Raw genomic sequence first — 22,500 nt, 5'->3', positions numbered from 1 at the left:
CATTCTCTTCTTTTAATTGTTGAAGAACCACTTTCTGCAATCATAATAAAAAGGATTTGCTGGTTAAAAAGAGAGAAAAGCCTGATAATGTATCCATGACAAAGAACTCGAAGTATCCAACAGTAAACATTTCTGTCCCTAAGTGCAAGCCAAGCAAATCAATGAAAACCCCATTTGGTGTACCTTCTCTTGTAGTATCCGCATGCGTTGTTCCTCTTCCTTCCTGACACTCTCTTCCAAGGTCTTCCGTTCCTCCTCCAATCGGTTCTGAAGTTCTGAGACCTTGTGGCAGATGGAAAGACATCAACTTACTTGCTACACAGAGATATAAGTTGCAATTACATTAAGTCTAGATAGTGCTATCCTTGATGAACAAAGATAAGGACAATTAAAAAATATATATATATATGTATATTATAATAAAAATAATAATAATAATAATGATTCTGACTGCCATACATTAACTATATTCAGTTTATTTAAGTGTGTGAGCTGAGTAAAGACAAAGCTTGGCTGTGAATGTTGGATGTCATCATCACCATCACCATCACCATCACCATCATCATCATTATCATCATCATATTGATAATATTAACAATAATAATAAAAAAGAAAAAAAAATTGTAATAATAATAATAATAGTAACAATAATAATAATTATAATAAAAAGAAAGATTTTACTTTAAAACTATCATTATTTTCATTGCCATATCATATTATTATTATGATTAATACTGACATTGATGATGACGATGATGATTATTATAGTAATGGTAACAATCATTACCATATTCATCATGATTACAATCATGATGACATCATCATGATAATGATATTCATCTACTATTATTATTACTATTACCAATGTTATCATTATTGTAATCATTATCATTATCATTATTCTTCCCCACACAAGGAAGAACATGTTATCATTCTGGGTAACTGTTCAAACTTCACAACTAAGAAAAATAAGTACACAAAGTTTCTTCATTAATTGGCCAATACTGTCTAACAGTATACCAGAAAGTATTACAAACATAACTCAGAGCCTTGGAAGCATTTAATCGAAAATCAGACAAATCAAATACCCGAAGACCGCAAACAAAGAAAGGCCGAATCAAATGCCATCGCTTATCAAGTTCAGTTCTTAGGAGCAGAAAAAAGATGAGCATTCCACCAGGATGGTCCCAATATGAGCTACACATAGGGCTGTTGCTCAAACTTACACTAAATAAGTAAATATTACATTTCCTTTTTCTATCATTATTATCATCATCATCATTTATGTTGTGATTACTACTACTACTACTACTACTATCAAAAGAAGAAGAAGAAGAAGCAGAGGAAGAAGAAGAAGAAGACTTTCTTTCTTTTTCAGGGTAAGAAGACCTGGCATGTTTAATTAAATGTCTGGAAGTTCCATTTCAGTTTCCAGCGTTTAGTTGTCTTCTAATATTTTACCCAGTCAAAAACAAAATGAACATGATATGAAATAACATTTTAGGAATGATGCTTACTTGATAATGTATATTCCAAAATACAGTGACCAATGGAAAATTAATATATATGAAAATAACAAATTTAAAAGCCAAACAGGCATGTAATGTGCTTGTGCCAGAAGTAAGTAGTAGAAGTGTGACATTTGTTTGCTTTGCAATATGTAAAATGAAGCTGAACACAAATAACTAATGAAGGTACAAGACCTATATATCTATTATATTCTGTAAAGAATAAAGTAAACTGTCAGGTAAAAAATATTTACAGAACCAGTTTGTACAATTAACAAAATTATATAAGATATTTTTTACCCTTGTTGACTGAGAACAACTGAATGTACATGATTACTTCAAAAAGCACTCATCACTTTATAAACCTTTTTTTACATATCTAGCTATGGAAATTATTCGATATCTAAACTAGGAATTAATTATAACCAATTATAATTGCTAACCAATAAGCAGCCTTGTATCAAACATTTCTTAGCTCCAGCAACCAAAATCCGATGAACAGACTATATAATCATTACTACTGTCAGCTTCCCTTATGAAGACACGACTATTTGGTCACAATAATTAAATTTGGAGAGAGGATAAAGAGATAGGTAAAGTGCAAAGGACACAACATAAAAAAGAAGAAGAAGAAGAAGAAGAAAGAGATGAAGATGAAGAAGAAGAAGAAGAAGAAGAAGAAGAAGAAGAAGAAAGAGATGAAGATGAAGAAGAAGAAGAAGAAGAAGAAGAAGAAGAAGAAGAAGAAGAAGTAGTGATAGTGGAATTAACATAAAAAATTATAAGAGTAGTATTAGTACTATATGCAAGAGGATGAAAAATGCCAAACACAAGAGTTTTACCTGTTCCTTTAGACGTTGTGCAAGTGCCTCTTTCTCCTGTAACATCACCTGTTGCTGCACAGAACCAGCAGAGAACTGCTTCTCCAAAGCCTCCTTCTCCTGCTGATACCTAGGATGGAAAAAAAAAATCATAATCCTTTTCATCAACAATAAAGTTTTCCTTATGCAAAGTCTTATTAAACCCAACCCAATGAACTCCATTTTAAAAACTTGCTAGAAGCCAATAACATAAAGAGTTATAAGAATGCCTTATCAGTTTCTTGCATGAGCCCAGCTTGTTCCATATTTCAAATAACTTTGGGTACCCGGTGGTCCAGTTTGGATGCAAATGTTTGAAAAAATTTATGGTTTTCCTTCACTTTAGATGCCTTAGTGAATAATTTCCCCCAACAAGCCAATGGCATAGAGTATGTCATACTGTGATGCCATCTGTAACTTGCTCCATCACACATGTTTGATGGGTTAATAGATGGGAGGATTCCTTGAAAAAAAGAAAGCAATTTCTTGCAACAAATAAATAAACACTCAAATCTGAAAAGAAAGAAATGAAACAAAAGAAGTAGAGATTGGAAAAAAAGAAAAGTCAGTATATTACTGCAACCCATAGTTGCAAAAAATTGATGCTGCCAGATTACATCAAGTAACCAGTTATCATCATGGAACTATGGTAGCAGGAAGTTGGTTACTTCTGAGCTGAGGTTTTGGAAATTGCAGAAAAATGAGACACTTTAGCTCCTAAATCCTACTTAAGGGGCAGTCACACACTTGTTTTTTCACTGATAACTTAGTGATAACTTCAACTTTCCCACTTCTTTCACCTTATGAGTTCACATAATATACTACTTGGCTTGAAGTAGAAGCAGACAATATGTATTGTTCGGAAATAGGCGATGCAGGCATGACAAGAGAGTCTGTAGTTTGCTAAGGAGAGAAGCCTGAACTACACAAATAATAACAATCATATGCATTTCAATTCAGTATGATTTTCAAATGGATATTGCAATTCATATCCTTATATTTTTCAAGTGTTTACTATTTTTACACTGAAATTCATTTAAAAGTATCCATCACATCATCATTGCTAACATACGTGTGTCTTCCAAGTTTCTCAAAGGCAGTTGCCTATATTCATTCTCCAAACAAAGTTCTTGTGTCAGATTATGATTACTAACTAGACTGAGATATTTCTTGAAAGCAATTAAATATAAGGCAAAGAGAAGATCATGGAATTTAGAATAAGCATAATACCATGATTTTTATCCTATGCTTTATATATAAATAATAAAACTGCTTACTTTTGCTGCAGATCTTCCTTTTGGTTTTGCAGTGACATTAGGAGCTCATCCCGCTCTGTCTGTAGCCTTTGCTGGACAGCATCGCTCTGCTTCAGCTGCTCCTCCAGTGCCACACGTTCCTGGTTCAAGTCATTTGCACGGGCACTTTTTCTGTATGTTTCACCCGGAGAAAAAAATTAAGTTTTTTATCTATTCTTTCCTTTTTTCAAGCAATACAAAAATAGAGAAAAGGGATGAAATCAAAAGAACTAGGAATGAATTCGTAAGATAAATAAGATAAAAAATGACAATTGCTATGAAGAAAACATATCAGAAAATAAAATCATAACACATCAATATCAATATGTTTCTATCACTAACATAATATAGATAATAATGATAAGAGGGGAAAACTAACTACAGTACTTAATTCCTTGTCATCACTGGTTGCTTTGGGTAAGCTATAGGCAACACATCTGAGAACCACAAAGAAGATAATGAACTGACCTGTCATCCTCTAACTTGATCCTCTTTATATCTGGTTGTTGAGAAGAGGAACTCCCTGCTCTATTGGGTATTTCCTTCATCCCAAAGCGGTAGACAAAGGTTTCTTGCGGACCAAACTGTATCATGTCACCTACGTTGATTACCTGGTGTTCTGTTTTTGGTATGGAATTTCCATTGACAAACACTCCATTAAGACTCTTTAAAAAAGAAAATGGAAAAGAATATTAATGAAGTACATAGCTGATGAGCTCTCGGTGACAACTATACCCAGCAACCTGTGCATTACACATTCTCACTTGGACAAAGAACTTACAAGATTGCCGACAGTCCACTGATCATGCTCTCGCTTAAATAGTGCATGTTTGCGGGATATGAGCTGGTGTGGGATGATGTGAGTAGCTTCAACTGATCTACCAATCAAGACCTAAAAACAGAGAGAATAAGCAGATTGATATATTGTTTAAGATATGTCAGTATGTAACATTCTTTGGATGACATTCATATAATTAACCCAATGCCGCTGGGGAAAATTAATAAAACATGGGGGAAATGCTGTGCTCATTTTTTACTATTTTTGTGAAATGTCTCTGCACATAGATGGCTCTGCTAGTGCTGAGCCACAAAGGAGTCAATTAGTAGACCTTGTGACCTTACCTGATTTAAAATGGGCAGGAAAAACGTATTTTTTACTAGTGTTACAAATATAGATGGTGTTATTTTTACAACATTACTATAATGTTATAAACATTAGTAACAGCCAAATAAGATAACATAAAATGTTTTCGTAAATCTAAGAAACAGGCAGTACTCGTGATTGGCTCATTGGTAACTTAGTACAAGTGCACGTTCGTACATGTCATGGGTTAATAAGTAATTTTGAGATTCTCAATAATAGAAATAAATAATAAAAGTGAAGGAAATAAAGAGCATGGTGTCCACTTATATGAGGTGCAACTAAACTACTTTTATCTAGCATCTTTTAATAATGAATATGCTACAGGTAGCATCAACCAAGATAAATTGGACAGGTTTAGGCTGATCTTTACTCTAGTTTCCATTAAAATGGATGAATAGTCAAACATTAGTGGGTCATTACCAATATAACATAAGAGATTCAACCAATTTCAATGAAAGTTTTCTGAGTGGCAATTCTGAACCAATATGAAAAAATTGTATTAACTTCTTAAAATTAGCTAGTCTTTTCCAAAAACTGGTACAGAAAATTATGAATGATTATAATAAACCCATAGACATTTCATGGGCAAAGGCAAAAACAAAAGAATATAAAATTCTTGCTTATTATTCTATATCTAAACAGTAATAACATGTTCAAACAGAATAGTCTATCTTTGTTTTGTTCTTTTCTCTCTCACTTTGGAATTCTCTTTGTCAATCTCACTGTTGAAGACAGCAGATAAGGGAGTAAAAGAGGTATGCCATTTTTCCTCTTCATCCCATCCCTTTTTTCTACATCCTTTTTCTGGTTTCTCTTTCTCTCTCACCTTTTCCAAATCACTTATGCTGTAGGAAAATATACCTTTTTCCTCTAAATCGTCTTCACTCTTCTCTTCGTGTTCATGCCAATTCTTCCCAAGACCTTCCTTTCTTCTGTCTCTTCCTTATTTCCATTTCTTTTATTTGAATTTCCTTCATAAATTCATAAACCTTCATTCTGTATAATCTTCCCTATTTCCTCTTATCTTGTTTTATTTTCTCTCATAAATGCAACACTCATTATAAACCTTACTTTTGGAATTATTCTTCTAACACTCTACTTTCTAGACTTTAAACACTAACTCAAAAAATATAACATAACATTTTTTTTTTTTTTTTTTTTGGGGGGGGGTGCAATTGCATGACTAAATAGAGAAGTTGCAGTGGATGTTGATGGGATTTCAAAACATGGTATGAATTTACGAGTCTGCTCTTGTTCAGAGTGCCTGGCTCTAGGGATAATGATGGCAAAGGGTAGGGTTGAATGCTGCTGTGTCACATGCAGTGGGATCTAATGGGTACCTGAACTTTCCTGCAAGATCCCATTCCTAATGTCCATTGAGTCTCATCTGCCTCTTAAAACTTCTTGAGACTGTATATTCACATTAACCTGCCACATTTTTTCATGACATGATGGTCATGCCATCTGGATCTCATGCTTTAAAACTATTATTTTAATCACCACAATATCAACTATAATAATAGTAGCAATAAAAAAAAAATTCTTTAAAAAATTTAAGAAATGGTATATTTTTTGTGAAATGTCTCAACACATAGATGGCTCTGCCTTACCTGATTTCACCTTTCCTTGAATTGGCGGGAAAATGTATTTTTTACTAGTGCTATGAATATCAATGGTGTTATTTTTATTACAAAAATTAGAATTACTATAATGTTATAAACAATAGTAATAGCAAAATATGATAACGTGTAATATTTTCATAAATTAAAGAAAAGGGTAAACAGGCGAAACAGGCAGTATCATACTCATAACTGGCTCACTGGTGACTTAGTACAAGTGTAGCCATCTATGTTTAAAAAACAATTAAACAAGTAAACTCACAGTGGGCATGGCACAGAAACGTGGCATGCCTGTCGCGAATGGGTTAACAGGGAAGAAGTTTGACAGGCCCCAACTACACTTTACAGCACTTTCAGTACCAGTAAGGCCAATAATCCGTGTCAGAATCCCCCAAAGTCTCAGAATCTCCCATAGTGATTCTTGATGCACCAAGTCAAACACCTTCTTGAGGTCAATGTGGGCTGCAAGCAACTCACAATTGAACTCACGATAGTGTTCCATAATTACTTGAAGCACTAGGATACTGTCTATTGTGGACTTGCTAGGAATGAATCCAGACTGCTCCAGTCTCTGGTGCCTTAGTAGGTGGTTGCGGATCCATTTCAGAAGAATGTGGGCAAAAACCTTGCCTGGTATACTGAGCAGTGTAATGCCATGGTAGTTGCTATAGTTGCAACGATCCCCTTTCCCCTTCTATTTTCATAACTTACAATTGCAATTCTGTTGCATATCAGTTCTGCATATAATTTTTTGCTTTCTTAATTGCATTAGAAATGTTTCAATATTTGCTTTACATCATAGGACATTCACAACTGTAAATTTTTTCTTCATACACTTACCAGCATCAAAATTAGCCTAGTTCACTCGTCTGATTTACCCTTGTCAAAACTGTATGGAATCAACAGGTCCAAAAAATTTAGGCACTCTTCACTTGACATTTTCAATACACACTAAAATAGATCTGTAAAAACAATGACACGGTATTCACTTTGTCAATAGACAATAACCAATGAATAATATCTTTAAATCAATAGTCCAGTCATATACAAGAATTGTTTCTGGTAGCATAATGTTCAGAATTTCACATTGTTCAACTGTTCACGGTAGTTCAAAATATGTTATCCAAGTGTGTCAAGCATTGGCTGGGGAATACATCAGATGCCGACAGAAATATTTTGGGCTAAATACTATGTGGAGCCACACAAGGGTTTAAAGGCTCCCAAGCACTTTCTAGCATCAACAGATATGTAATGTTATCTGACATGCCAGTTTGCCAGCATGTTTGACATGCAGCCTCAATGGCTAAACGTTGAAGATGTGTATGATACTATATAAGGAATGAGTTCTCTCTGGAAATTCTATATATCAGATCTACATCCCTAAATCCAATACATGGGTGCACTTTATCCTACCAGCATATACTACTGATCTTCACAAGGCAGTGGGGCTAGCAGATGATGAGTGCAGTGATTTTATTCCATTCTCTTCTGGTAATATTCTGCTTGCTTAATTCTACAAATTTCCTTAAATATAACATGCTATTCCTGCTGTCCAGAGCATACTTGTCAATTTTCTTTGCTTTCGTAAGAATAATATCCATTAATATCCTGCCAGAATATAAATAGGGGATCAAGCTCTTCACCATAATACCATTTTGCACAGAGGTAATAAATTATCAAAGTGACAGTATTTATGGTAACAATGTCTATTGACTAGTTTTATGGGAGTTCCAGCCATATATGTACAGTGTGGAATACTCACTCTACACACAGCTGGGTTAAGTGCATGATTGACATACGGGAGTGCCCGATGCAGAGTCTGTCTGATGCTCTCTCCTGGCACAAATACATGGGCAGGGGTTGGGAGGTGGTAGCCCTCCAGGAAGTCCAACCCTCTGCATCAGACAATATAGTGACGGATTCAGTACTGTCATTACAGTTTGAGAATTCCACACTACACACATACAACAGGAACTACCAGGAAAATAGTCAACAGACATCCCATTAAAATATCATAAATGTAACCACAGCTATTAATTACTGTGCATACAGGGTGTCATGTAAATTTTGTAAACTGAAAGAGAACCACACACTTTACTTATTCCTTTTACATTAAGTAATAATCAACCATTTGTTAAAATGTGTGTCCCAACACCCAACCCAAGTACCCTAATTTCCCCAGGGTCTTTTAACCCAATGTTGGCCAGCTTTTTTCGGCAGCAGTGTGATCTGCCAAATGGTTATATCCTTATGGGCCACATCTGTAGGATGCCACTAGCGTCATTGGTGTTACGCCGCCATGGCATCACTGTAGATGCCACCCGCGAACAAGGGGTTAAGCTTGCAGGATGAAACTGGACTCTTAACATGGATGAAACTGATTGGAATGCAAACTCAGTGATTAATAATTTAAAATGAATATGAATATCCCATTCTTTCTAATGATGTGAAATGAATATGAATATCCCATTCTTTCTAATGATGTGAAATATATGCTATGAGGATTTTCTGTAATAAATTTTATTATAAACCCCTTCCCAACCTGCTTTAAGTTTCCAGACTAACTGCCTGGATAAATGCGTTATGAACAGTCTTTGACTAGTAAGTTTGTGATCGTTATTTTGAGGACTAGCAATACACTTACAAATATACATTGTAGGATTCAAAAGAAGATAAAAATACAAAATACTCTATGCTATAATGTTCAATGACCTTGACTTCCAACAACCAATTTCACAAGAAAAACACGAAGAACACTCCACCTTATCCTTCTTAAACGGAATAATTGCACACTGGCCATCATGAGGCGCCTTTCGCTTCAGGTAGAAACACTTCCTCGCCTCCATTCCTTACAACAGAGGAGAGTCTCCCGCAAAGGCTCGTATTTTAAAGCTCAGAATCCACGAATTCAAACGGGTTTGTTGTGGTTCAGCTTCGGGGGACTACAGGACTAAACCCCTTTCGCGTTCCTCTCCTGTGGGATACGTGACTAAGAGATTGTTGATGATTTTTGTTGTTCTAAGGCAGTAGTTCTTAGCAATATTAGAGTCTACTAATTCAGAATCTGATGACGTAAGTCGACGGACCCCCTTCCCCGGAAATATTAATCTAAACATTATTTTGTATGTGATATTCATAATGTTTACAATGTAAATTCTAATTTTGATCTGATCTCACGGACGAACTGAAACCCATGCATGGAGCCTCAGTTCTACAGGAAGTTGTTATTTATGTTACTGCCATTATTGTCATAATCATTATCGTTATTACTTCTACATTTATTGTCATTATCATAATTACCATCATTAAGGTAATCTCTTTTATCATTGTCATTATCATTATCATTATCAATGTTGTTATTAAAATTATCATCATCATTATTAATGTTGTTATTAAAATTATCATTATCATTATCATCATTATTATAATCATCATTATCAATATTATTATCATCTATATTATTATTTCTGTTTTATTGTTATTATTATTATTATTATAAATATTATCATTATTGATATTGTTGTTATTATAATCATTATTATTATTAACATTATTATTATTACTATTATTATTAAAATCATCATCATCGTCATCATTATTATCATTATAAACATATAGATATAGGTAGATAGATGGATAGATGCATATATATAAGATATATATACATACTTGTATATACATACATACACATATATGTATGTATATGTGTATATGTATGTATATATATACATATATATGTGTGTATACTCACACACACACACACACACACACACACACACACACACACACACACACACACACACACACACACACACACACATATATATATATATATATATATACATAATTCAAAATTAATTGCTCCTTGATTTTACTGACCGATTATTTCCAAATACACTATGCCAAGTTTCTGACGCCACTAGGCTATGTGCATCAAAACAGCTACATGAGAGCCAATTAAAAGTTAGTACATCTGCGTGACAGAATACTATTTTTCAATTTGATAATTTTATTTCCTCTCCTGCAAGTGCAATGACTCATTAAATATGTAGTGACTAAGCTGCAGTTTACATGTGATTTCAGCGGAAGCGTGTCGGCAGTGACGAGTCCTGTGGTTTACTGACTGAGGGTAAGATTGATAAAGCATTTGCTTTTGTCAAGATTATTATTTATACTTGCTTGATGTTTGATTCATCTATTCACACAGAAATACAACTTAATTTGTGTCTGTTATAATTAACGATTAGTTTTCTTACTGCAAGAGTTGCGCTCGACACCGCATGCCGCAACCCGCTCGCTTTCCCATTCTGAGAATCCATTTATCAGTGCACTAGTGGCCGCTTGCCCTTTCTCCCGCATCTTTGATATATCTTCACATATATTTTTTTTTCATTCACGTTTCTGGGGAGTGTATTGTATATTTCGTTCGGTATGTAATTTACTCCTTTTCTATTTTACTGATTTTTAATTTTTTTTTTTTTAATATGTTATTATCTTTATTGCGTTTTGTAATTGCAGAGATGTACGATCGTGACGTCACGACATGCGTGTAACCCTATTCCCTGCGAAATATACAGTCGGTCCCCAAACTTATACTCCGTCTGATACTCCAGGAAGACAAAAGTTACACGTGTGGCCTGACAGTTGCCATGTTTTTCATTAATTAGGAGTTGGACGAACTTAATATATGATGATACAGCTGTCCCTCGCTATAACGCGGTTCGCCTTTCGCGGCCTCGCGTTTTTTCGCGGATTATTATTTTTTTTTTTGCATTTTTTCATGCTTTTTATACAGTGTATCAAAGCACATTCTGTTCTGCGTCCTGATTGGCTAAGGAACTGTGGACCATTGTCAATCAATCTCCGCGCCGTGTCTATTGTACAGTACACGCTTGCCTTGCGTTCAGCTTGCCAAATTTACATAAATGTTCGATCGCTAGCAGTGTGACTCTGAAGTGCTGTATGTCTGAACGTTTTCTCCCCGACACAACCACAATGTCGCCGAAACGTTCTGCACCGACAAAGGCTTCTGCGGTCTCACCCAAGAGGCAAAGGAATATGCTAACCATCGCACGAAAAGTTGAACTGAAGGAAGGTAAAAGTTACGCGGCTGTTGGGCGCAATTACGGAATAAATGAGTCTTCGGTTCGTTACATAAAGAAGAAAAAAAATAACATAAGAACGACAGCAACAATATATTTTAACAAGGATGCAAAAAGGGTTGTAACTGCCCGCAACAAGACCATCGTAAGGATGGAGTCTGCTTTAGCTTTGTGGATCAGTGACTGCAGAAAAAAGAACACTACACTGGATACCAACATCATCCGCACAAAAGCTAAAAAGCTTTATGAAACCTTTGCTGAGAGAGATGACATTCATGACAGCGAGAAGCAGGATGATGCGGAACCCGGGCCATCAACGAGTGATGTCCACGCAGTACCTGGCCCATTTAATGCCAGCAAGGGCTGGTTTGACAAATTTCAGAAACGCTTTGGACTTAAAAGTGTTTCTCTGCACGGAGAGGCCGCCTCTGCGGACACCGCTGGAGCAGAGGAATACGTAAACAACAAATTTAAAGCGATCATCGAGGAAGGGGGATATAAGCCCGAACAAGTTTTTAATATGGATAAATATGGTTATTATTGTTGTCCTCACATTCCCGCATGTATAATTAATGTTTATTTTTAGCAAATTCACAAAATTATCTACACACCTACGCTCATACGAGAGACACGCACGTTTAGAATTAAGTTCAGGCCCATCTGCCTCTGTCTTCGAAGCATGCTTACCCAAAGATATGTTTTTTTTTGTCCAGACATTTTTTTTTCTCTACAATATAATGGTACTCTACTGAACGCTAATCCTGACAAACCCAGAGTAATTAACACCTCACTTGACCGGTTACCCTTCTTGTGACAAATTGTTCTTATTTCGCACTCCTTTTTTCAGGCATCTTGGTTAGGTGAATGACAAACATATTAACCTCCTTCTTAGCCCTTTTTACTGGCCTAGTACACTTACATTTCAGCCTCTCTAGCACGCAGCGATCCTAGCGACCATCGGATCACCAGGAACCATCTGCATGATGCCGGGCAGAACCATGTCCTCGCTCATTGTGTGGAAGGTTAGGAATCTTCCATGAGTGTTAGAAAAGAAAGGAAAATCACGGGTGCAGGGCACAGGTGGAAAAAAAAACGTGATGGCGGGACATCGTACGTCTATGATCAAGTGATGACGTTGCTTGTGAGGAAGTGACCGGGAGGCTGACCCCGGGTCGCTCTCCCCCTTGTCCGAGGGACGTGATGCAGGAGAGATCTACGGTGTAACCATAGCCCGTGTATTTTTGGTAGTTATTTTGGTAAGCAGGGCTTGTCAATTATAATTATCAAGTTTTTAAAGAACGTTCCATTTGAATATAGATTTAATGTATTTATTTTGAATATAGATTTGATGTATTTATTTTAAATATATATTTAAGGTATTTATTTTGAATATAGATTTGATGTATTTATTTTGAATATAGATTTAATGTATTTATTTTGAATATAGATTTAATATATTCATTTTAAATATAGATTTAACGTATTTATTTGGAATATAGATTTAATGTATTTATTTTGATTGTAGATTCAATGTATTTAATTTGAATAGAGGTTTAATGTATCGTCATGTAAAATTAAGAATAGTAAAAAAACAGGAAATTTGAACATTACTTAATCCGTTCAATTCAGAAATTATGACTGATATTTTTTAAATGATTCACTTAAAGGCAGTATGTTTTTCCTGTTTTTTTCTAATAAAACAATGGTGGTAGCGGCGATCATATTTCAATAGAAATTTGATATGCTTTTGATTCATCTAGGTTTCGATAATTGGACTGCAGGTTTCCCTCGTTCACTGCACGCTTACACAGCGCTAGTGTACTTAAGCCACAGAAGCTGGAACTGAGACCAGCATTCCCTGATCATCTAGCAGACCACGACAACAGCAGCAACAACGCAAGGACTAGATAACCTCCCGTTTCCCCTGTTGATCTGCACATCACCTTCAGCAGCCAGCCATACCTGTAAGCACTCGCACCTACAAAATCACTCCATAAAGAGATGTAGAACAGTTCAAGTGGAGAATCCATCCATCTACTACGCTGGTGATCCACGGAGTGATATGTCATGGTATTTCACTCGCTCTCCTAGCTCACTCTCTGGAGGGGTAGTACCTGTAGCAGCACGATCCTTCAACCTGAAGTTCAGCATACTTCCCAGGTTGGGTCACACCACGTCAACAGCCATACCCCCTCGTTCCTTGCACACTTACATATCGCTAGTGTACGTAAGCCGCAGCCTCCGGGCTAGTACAGTGGTAACGTGCCGGCCTCTCATCCGAGGGGTCGGCGGTTCGCGTCCCGCCCAGGCGCGAGAAGCGTAATTGTCGCCTGGAGGTTACTGCTGTGGCTGGGCACCACGGCGGGTAAGGACTAAGGCGAGTCAGCACCAGCTGACACACGTTAGCGAGTCGACATTAGTCGACACAGGCCGGGCTCCCCTCATTGGCATAGCCCGGGCGAGGCTCAGCTTCTCATATCGGACTTATCCTTTTAAGCCGCAGATATCAGAACTGAGATCGAAAACCCGGGCGAAGCTAGAACTTCGCAAATCATGAAGAAGAAGAACTGAGATCATTCCAGCCACAGGATCCACCTTGGAAGGACACTCCTCTCTTCTCTCCCTGTAGTGAATCACCCTTACGTGGCTGATACAGAGCGATGGGAGGATCGTACCAGAAAAGGCGTTCGACCGGGCGCAGCGGGTGTAGCTAAGCCAAACAACAGGAAGAGAGCTACAATGACCTCTCGGGCTCGGGGTTTTTGCTGGGGAGGTTTAAAGAGATGTACTGGACCCGCCCCCCGGCAAATTCGGCCTTGGCTCTTACGTGTTACCCTGGCTCTTCTGCGTCCACCCTACGTTGCTGCCGCGATGCTATTTGCTTTCATTTAGCTTCGTGCCCTTTCCTTTTCTTTACGGATTTTTCTGCATTAGGATAACTCTCTGTGTACCTTTTTGTGAACTGGACCCCATCTTCGGGCGCGTGCTCGGATGTGGGCAGACCTTTACCTCTTATTGGGGAGGGTGTGTCTGGGGGGCCTTAGTGTGCCTGAGTTACGGTGTGCAAAGAGTTGCCATTCTATTTGCTAGGGACTGGTATGGCAGACCATCTGATGACTGCCTCTCTAGTTTTTTCGCATAGGAATAAATAGGCCCTCAGCCTGTTTCTGTCTAAATAGCTGCTGCTAGAGAGAACACCGCCTTCCCGTCCCGCCACAGGAACCGCCTCGAGAGTTAGCTTCTCTCCCTCACTGTGGTGAATTAGTCTTTAGGTGGCTGTTTCTGAGGGATGAAGAAACTTCCTTGAACAGGTGCAGGACTCCTCTTCCCTTACTGAGGTGAAGAGGGATTCACTTTGAAAAGGTACAGGTCCTCTCCTTCCTCAATGAGGTGAAATAACCTTTGGGTGGTTATTTCAGAGGGATGAAAGGAACCTCCTGGAAAAAGTACAAGAGCTCCCTCACTGAGGTGAAGCAACCTTTGGGTGGCTGCTTTAAAGGGATGAACAAAAGAGTTCCAAACATTGATGTCCTTTAGGTGGAAGGGCATCCCCTCTGGTCTCTCCCTAGGGGTTTACACCTACCCACACGTTTGCCGTGCGTGGCAGCCTTGTGCGCTGTTGAGACGGGAGTCCTGGAGGTTGAGCGATGCCGTGAATGAGTATGCCCTGCGGCTAGCAACACACCTCTTTGGTCCTCTATTCCAGCAAGTCAGGCGGCCTGATCCTGGCCCAGTCAGGCCAATCAACTGGTTTCCCTTCAACCTAGGGTCAAGCAGTCATGGCGCCATTGGCACTCACAATGGTCCATGAGCGCCGTTACAATGGCTATTGGCTGCATATATCCTCTCGTCATCCCTGTACCTATTAGACACTGGCTCTAACATTCACCTTCCCCTTGTTGGACTCCGTGGTGGGTGGGGGTGCGAGAAGATGAAGCACTGTCCTAATATATGGAAAAATTAAACCAAAACCCCCCACAGACAGATCCAAATGTTGACGAACCATGCAAGGCCTAGACCACGGCAGCCACCCTGAAGCCATATGTGCCCATGCACAGGATGACACTGTCACGCCTACTGCCAAGTTGGAGAAGGCAGAAAAAACATCCAAAACCAATATGTCTATCCATCAGATCATCCAACAGATGGATTCTCGTGCTGGCCTCTCCAGGCCTGCAGCCAAGCCAGGGAGGCTCCTGAGTTCTCCTCAGACTGACTGAGATGGGAGCACAAGCTGAACCAGCCAAATCAGCTGCTGCCCCCATGAGCAAGCCCCAAAACCGAAAGGGCGGGTTGAAACGTCCGAGCCTAGACCCCCTAAGCGTTTCCCCCACTTCAAAGTGACAGCTTAAACCGAAAGCTTCAACAATGCCTATCAACTGGTCAGGGCATTGGAGATACAGCAAAAAATCCGGTTGTCGATCCGGGTAGCTAGAGATCAGGGCATGATCATTATGCTCAAAGATCAAGCTACCTTGAATTTCCTCCAGTAAACGAAGTAGCTAAAAGATGGGAGGAAAGTGAGCCTCTCACCACTGAATCCCGAGGATAAGAGAGACAAGATGGTGCTACTTGGCTTCACAGTCTTATATGATGTGGAGCTGATCACATCACACCCACAGGTCGTGGAGGCTTCCCGAATGTCGAAGGGGAAGATTCCAACCAGGCATGTCCTGGTGACCATGAAAGATGCCCCAACCACCACTCTAGATCTGGGTAACTGGGGCACCTACAACCTTCGAACATATGTACCTGAGCCACTTCGGTGTTTCAAGTGCCAGAAATACGGTTACCACCAGGCTAGCTGCACAGCCAAGCTTAAATGCGGTGTCTGTAGCAAGGCACACAACACTGAGGTGTGCCTTAAGGCATACAAAGAAGAAAAGAGTGACACAACATGCATCATGCCTGGAGCCTGTCTTGCTCTGTCAAGAAAGAGGCGGCCCTCAGACGACAAGAGGTTGCTAAAAAGTGACCAGACTTTGTTCCTGCTCCCATAGGCACCCATGTCTGGGGAAAGAACAAAAGTGAAAAGGCCCCCCGACCTCCTAAGAGGAAGGAAGCCGCCCCCCTGCCGACACCGGATGTCTCCAACAAAAAGGAGTTTCCGGCCATGCAAAAAGTGCAGAAAAAGAACCAAAGGAATAATGGTTCAAAGAGCACTACAAAACCCTCCCCAAGAGCTGATCATCTCCTCTTTGATGAGTTCGCATCGGAACTGAGATCAGGATTCCCCGATCCTCCAGACGGTACACAACAGCAGCAGCAACACAAGGACTGCCCAGTCCTTAGCCGACTGGGAAACCTTCAGTCAAAACATTTTAATGAATTATAACATACATTGTTCATCGTAAGTGGAAGTTGCATGAGTTTTTGGGTGAGCTTCGTATTCGCAGACAACCAATCTCAGACAACCGGATAATTTCAGTAATCACGGGCATTTACTTGTCTTACTGCCTGAATTATATCAGCAAATGAAGGTACACCTTTTCTTTGTTGTTTTTGAGATTTTGTATGAAGAAACATACGATGCGATTCGTATTTAATGAAATATGAATATCTGTCTGAGGCGTACGAGTAATACTTTACAGAGTATCGTGCTCTGATTGTCTGGCCGGAGTGTATCACGTTGTATCAAGATAGTGGCAAACAAACTAATACATTACGAAAAGATGCTTCAACAGGTTCCAACAAAGTGCGTGTAAAGAGCAAACCTGTATCAAAGCGTTAGGGGTTTCGGAAATGCTACAAAAAGGCCTTATGTGAACCTGGAGCTTGTTAAGATGCAAAACTTCAAGCAGTGTACTTATCTTCCAAATCAAGAACAATGTATGTAACAAGTAAAATAAAAAAAAATGGTTTGCCTGAATCTAAAATATACATTTGAAAGTTTTCACAGCTTTGCAAAGACGAGTGGTGTGTACCTAGAAAGTATATTTGTAAATAACAGACGCAGAGTTGTCATGTTCTTTTTCTTCATTTAAGGCTCCCATGTTTTGCTTCTAATTAAAATCATAACATATTAAGTTGTTAATTGTTTGGTATTGTGTTTATTTTAAGTAAAATAATGAAAAGTAACTGATGTTTTCAAAACCTTATATGTCAACACATATTTCATGATCCCTTGTTCCTTGCTATCTATTTTATTGCCTCCATCCTTCCTTTTTTCTCTCCACCTTCGATTTCAAATTTTAAGGGTAAGAAAGATAGCCACAAGATCATGCTACAATTTTACCAAATCAAAAATGCCAAATAATCAATTTCCGCTTTCAGCAAAATGTTGAAAAATGCAAATTAATAAAAGAAAACCAATGGAGGTTGGGCGTTGCTTATTCTTCTATATTGTCGAAGCACCGGTTGACGTTCCCGTTGTAACATCGGTTGGGGTCCCCGTTGGGGCACTTGTTGTAGGTCCACCTGTTATAGGCGCACCTGTTGTTGGAGCATCCGTTGTCAGTACACCTGTTGGAGCACTTGTAGGTCCAAATGTTATAGGCGCATCTGTTGTTGGAGCATCCGTTGTCAGTACACCTGTTGGAGCACTTGTTGTAGGTCCATCTGTTATAGGTATACCTGTTGTTGGAACATCCGTTGTCAGTACATCTGTTGGAGTAATTGTTGTTGGAGCATCCGTTGTCGGTGCATCTGTTGGAGCATTTGTTGTAGGCGCATCTGTTGTTGGAGCATCCGTTGTCAGTACATCTGTTGAAGCATCTGTTGTTGGAGCATCCGTTGTCGGTACATCTGTTGAAGCATCTGTTGTTGGAGCATCCGTTGTCGGTACATCTGTTGAAGCATCTGTTGTTGGAGCATCCGTTGTCGGTACATCTGTTGAAGCATCTGTTGTTGGAGCATCCGTTGTCGGTACATCTGTTGAAGCATCTGTTGTTGGAGCATCCGTTGTCGGTACATCTGTTGAAGCATCTGTTGTTGGAGCATCCGTTGTCGGTACATCTGTTGAAGCATCTGTTGTTGGAGCATCCGTTGTCGGTACATCTGTTGAAGCATCTGTTGTTGGAGCATCCGTTGTGGGTACATTTGCTGTTGATGTATCTATTGTTGGAGCATTTGTTGTCGGTCCATCGGTTGGTGCATTTCCTGGTGTTGCTGTTGTTGCAGAAGTTGGAGCATTTGTAGTTGGGACATCTGTTGTTGGAGCACCTGTCGTCGGTGCGTCGGTTGTTGGAGCATTTGTTGGTGGTGGTGTTGGAGCCGCTGTTGATGGTGCATTTGTTGGAGCCGCTGTTGTTGTTGCAGGTGTTGGAGCCACTGTTGGCGGTGCAGTTGTTGGAGCCGCTGTTGGCGGTCTAGTTGTTGGAGCCGCTGTTGGCGGTGCAGTTGTTGGAGCCGCTGTTGGCGGTGCAGTTGTAGGTGCAGGTGTTGGAGCCGCTGTTGGCGGTGCAGGTGTTGGGGCTGATGTTGATGGAGCAGGTGTTGGAGCCACTGTTGGCGGTGCAGGTGTTGGAGCTGTTGTTGGTGCAGGTGTTGGAGCCGCTGTTGGCGGTGCAGGTGTTGGGGCTGATGTTGATGGAGCAGGTGTTGGAGCCGCTGTTTGCGGTGCAGGTGTTGGGGCTAATGTTGATGGAGCAGGTGTTGGAGCAACTGTTGGTGGAGCAGGTGTTGGAGCTGTTGTAGGTGCAGGTGTTGGAGCCACTGTTGGTGGAGCAGGTGTTGGAGCTGTTGTAGGTGCAGGTGTTGGAGCCACTGTTGGTGGAGCAGGTGTTGGAGCTGTTGTTGGTGCAGGTGTTGGAGCCACTGTTGGCGGTGCAGGTGTTGGGGCTGATGTTGATGGAGCAGGTGTTGGAGCAACTGTTGGTGGAGCAGGTGTTGGAGCTGTTGTTGGTGCAGGTGTTGGAGCCACTGTTGGTGGTGCAGGTGTTGGGGCTGCTGTAGTTGGTGCAGGTGTTGGAGCTGTTGTAGGTGCAGGTGTTGGAGCCACTGTTGGTGGTGCAGGTGTTGGGGCTGATGTTGATGGAGCAGGTGTTGGAGCAACTGTTGGTGGTGCGGGTGTTGGGACCGCTGTAGTTGGTGCAAGTGTTGAAACTCCTGTTGGTGATGCAGGTGACGGAGCTGTTGTTGGTGGTGCAGGCGTTGAGGCTGTGAATTGTAAGGGTTATTACTTGGTCTTTATAGTACTATTATTACAATGGTTAATTTTACAGCTATGATTTCCGTTGCTGTTCCTGGTATCCTCATTGTTATTTTTTGTTTTGTTTTCTTTTGATTTTTGTTGTTGATGGTATTATTGCTCTCTCTATATGCAAATATTGCTATCGTGGATCTATAACGATTCATTAGTATCATCATCAGCAGTAGGCTTGTGAGATACATTTGCAAAGATGAGGATGAAGGGAAATATGAACAGTAAAAGGCCTGCACCGATATGCACAAAAGGTCATAGCATTTTCTTATACAGTTTTAAAGATTGTCCTGTAAACAGTCTCTGGCTCTAAAATTGTCCTACAGTTTGTCTTGCTTTGCCAGAGATTATTATCCTTGGCGATTTCATCTAAAGGCATTCTTGCCACATATCAAATCTAATTTTTTCATACAAATTTATCGTTCCCTACATTTTGATATAAATAATTTTGGTTCAGTGGTACCCTTTTTCTTTCTTTCTTTCTTTCTTTTTACCAATTATATAATTTACTAAAACGTTAAATGTTCTAAATATAGTATTAACTTAAATGTATATTCCCCAGTTTCACTGCCTCGGCCATTGTTATCTACTGTCCCCTGTTCGGTTTAAAGATCGTCCTACGCGCGTGAGATAGCTCTAAACATGTCTCACACAAGCATTCCTGGACAAAATTACGGAGTGAAAGACCTGGAGATTTCGAAACTTTTGACCCTCCTTTAAACTTGTGTAAAGTAGGTATATCTGTTAGAAAATGTGAAACAAAAACTCACCTGGCTTGCAACAAGCGCATTTCTTGCCCTTGCAACCACCTGCAATCACTCCATGCTCGCAGTTCTTCTTGTAGGTGACGCACTCTCCTCCTGCTTCTTTGCATGAATCTTTTTCCCTGCATTTCTTGGCGCAACAAACACATGTTTTACCTTTGCATCCTCCGTCTATCTCACGTTGATTGGAACCACATTTCTTCTTACAAGAGCCTTTGAATTTATCACATTTATTTTTATTTTTCGCGGCACATTTATCTGGCGGTAGAAAGAACATGCGTGTTATACATCAGGGCAGTAAGCATACAACAGCATGTCGGTTACAAATATATAAAGAATTACCTCGATAAAAGTAATTATATTTGTGATACTTACTTTTGTCACAGCAAACACAAGGGTTCGATTTTTTGCAAAATGTCTTTATGACACTATTTGGATTGCAATTTTCGTCGCATTTTCCACCACGTTTTCTGCATTTCTTCTTCCTGTTCTTGCATCTCTTCCTCTTTTCTTGAACTTTGCTATCGTTCATGGCAGTTTTCGGTTTGATCTTTGGTTCTGAAACGAAAACCATTAGATGATCGTACTGTATTCAAATTTATTACGGTCATTACAGAATTACTTTTGGAAGTAGATGTAGATGGCAGTGTGTATTTTAGTTCATGTACATTTGAGTCTCAATATACGCCTATCCTTGTGTATTTCTGCCCGTGACCACAATACCATATCTTGAGCCTTTTTAGCAAGATGTTATGCATTGCGAAAAGGTGAAATATAGGTCTGGAGATTTATATTGCGTGTTTTATATTTCTCGTGTACAGTAATGATTCTGCATAACAGGTCAATGATTGAACATTATTGAACATTTGTGATCTTGTGAGTGTGGTCTGGTAACTTCAGATATTGTTATTAATATATTAGGGTATGATTTATGATATGGGTTTATATTTTCATTATACCGAACTTTTGCAATTATATTACAGATATATTCCTCTTTATTAGCTTCTCGTGTAAAATAATGACATTTTTTTAGCATTTTGTTGACTGCTCGTTTCAGTTCCTCCGGTATAAATAAGCATAATCATATCTTTGAACAACCGTGGAAGCAAATCTCCGTCCTTATTTCTACTCTACCTTCATGTCCCAGGTTATTCTACCCCTAAAAACTTCATTAATCACCTCTTACCCTCTCTTGTTCCATATCAAAAACACAGTAATCTATTTCCACCATCCTTTGAAATAAAATCGAACCCCTCCACCCCATCACGCAAATATATAAAGTAGCCCCAGTCATAGATATGAATGTATTTATGGGCACATGTATCTGTGTTCTTTCGTGTGTGTGTGTTTCCGTATATACACAAAGTCGACGCTTCTAAGCATGACTCACCTTTGGACTTGCAACACTTGCAGTTGCCTGGGCAGTCCTCCTCCAACAGCTGTCCCTTGCAGGACTTCCGACACTTTCCTCCAGCCTTGGTGCAACTGTCGCTGGCTTTACAGCCTTCAAGTTTTGCTTGCTTCGTGGGTTTGGTACTTTTCCTACCTATAATTATAAATAAAAATTATGTTTAGTTTGTTTGTGAAATTTATTTCTGGCTCGTTTCGTTCAGTTTACTTTGGTTTATATAGTACTTATAGATTTGTATATGTCTGATAAATACGGTACATACATATACTGGATATATAACAAAATAGCTACACATGTACATTCATGTACATGTGTGTTCTGTGTTCTTGACTCACCTTTGGACTTGCAGCACTTGCAGTTGCCTAGACAGTCCTCCTCCAACGGCTGTCCCTTGCACGACTTCCGACACTTTCCTCCAGCCTTGGTGCAACTGTCGCTGGCTTTACAGCCTTCAGGTTTTGCTTGCTTCGTGGGTTTGATGCTTTTCTCCCCTGTATTTATTATCTTTTATTTATTTATTGAAAATTAGGAAAATATGTACTCTGTTAATGATACCTTCCCATTTATTTATTTGCGGTTCATTAAGATGAGTGAACAAACATGACGCCCGTGTACACATACAAGTTGGGTTCCAGTAATCACATGAGCATCATATAT

General features: G+C 39.3%; 2 protein-coding genes across 8 annotated transcripts in view; both read right to left on the bottom strand.

Moving 5' to 3' along the window:
* Positions 1–9,397, bottom strand: part of LOC125028980 (E3 ubiquitin-protein ligase rnf8-like) — a 40,093-nt gene extending 30,696 nt beyond the window's left edge. For all 6 annotated transcript variants that reach the window (XM_047618663.1, XM_047618665.1, XM_047618666.1 and 3 more), the window contains exons 1-7: positions 9,189–9,397; positions 4,445–4,555; positions 4,132–4,328; positions 3,646–3,795; positions 2,351–2,459; positions 184–282; positions 1–34 (exon numbers count right to left, since the gene is read on the bottom strand). The exon at positions 1–34 is cut by the window's left edge and continues 80 nt beyond it. In XM_047618663.1, coding sequence (XP_047474619.1) covers positions 1–34; positions 184–282; positions 2,351–2,459; positions 3,646–3,795; positions 4,132–4,328; positions 4,445–4,555; positions 9,189–9,272 — 784 coding nt within the window. In that variant the 5' untranslated portion in view covers positions 9,273–9,397. The remainder of the gene's footprint in view (positions 35–183; positions 283–2,350; positions 2,460–3,645; positions 3,796–4,131; positions 4,329–4,444; positions 4,556–9,188) is intronic.
* An 8,348-nt stretch (positions 9,398–17,745) lies between these two features.
* The window catches only part of LOC125029009 (mucin-2-like), a 10,592-nt gene continuing 5,837 nt past the window's right edge, over positions 17,746–22,500 (bottom strand). Inside the window, exons 5-9 of one of the 2 annotated variants that reach the window (XM_047618711.1) lie at positions 22,179–22,334; positions 21,823–21,978; positions 20,808–20,990; positions 20,439–20,690; positions 17,746–19,625 (exon numbers count right to left, since the gene is read on the bottom strand). In XM_047618711.1, coding sequence (XP_047474667.1) covers positions 17,866–19,625; positions 20,439–20,690; positions 20,808–20,990; positions 21,823–21,978; positions 22,179–22,334 — 2,507 coding nt within the window. In that variant the 3' untranslated portion in view covers positions 17,746–17,865. The remainder of the gene's footprint in view (positions 19,626–20,438; positions 20,691–20,807; positions 20,991–21,822; positions 21,979–22,178; positions 22,335–22,500) is intronic. The other variant, XM_047618712.1, reaches the window with a different exon arrangement.

This window comes from Penaeus chinensis, chromosome 9 (assembly GCF_019202785.1).
Source record: "Penaeus chinensis breed Huanghai No. 1 chromosome 9, ASM1920278v2, whole genome shotgun sequence".
In the NCBI taxonomy this organism is placed as follows: domain Eukaryota; kingdom Metazoa; phylum Arthropoda; class Malacostraca; order Decapoda; family Penaeidae; genus Penaeus; species Penaeus chinensis.
Note: the sequence above shows the minus strand (reverse complement) of the source record. Positions and strands in the feature narration are given on the sequence as shown.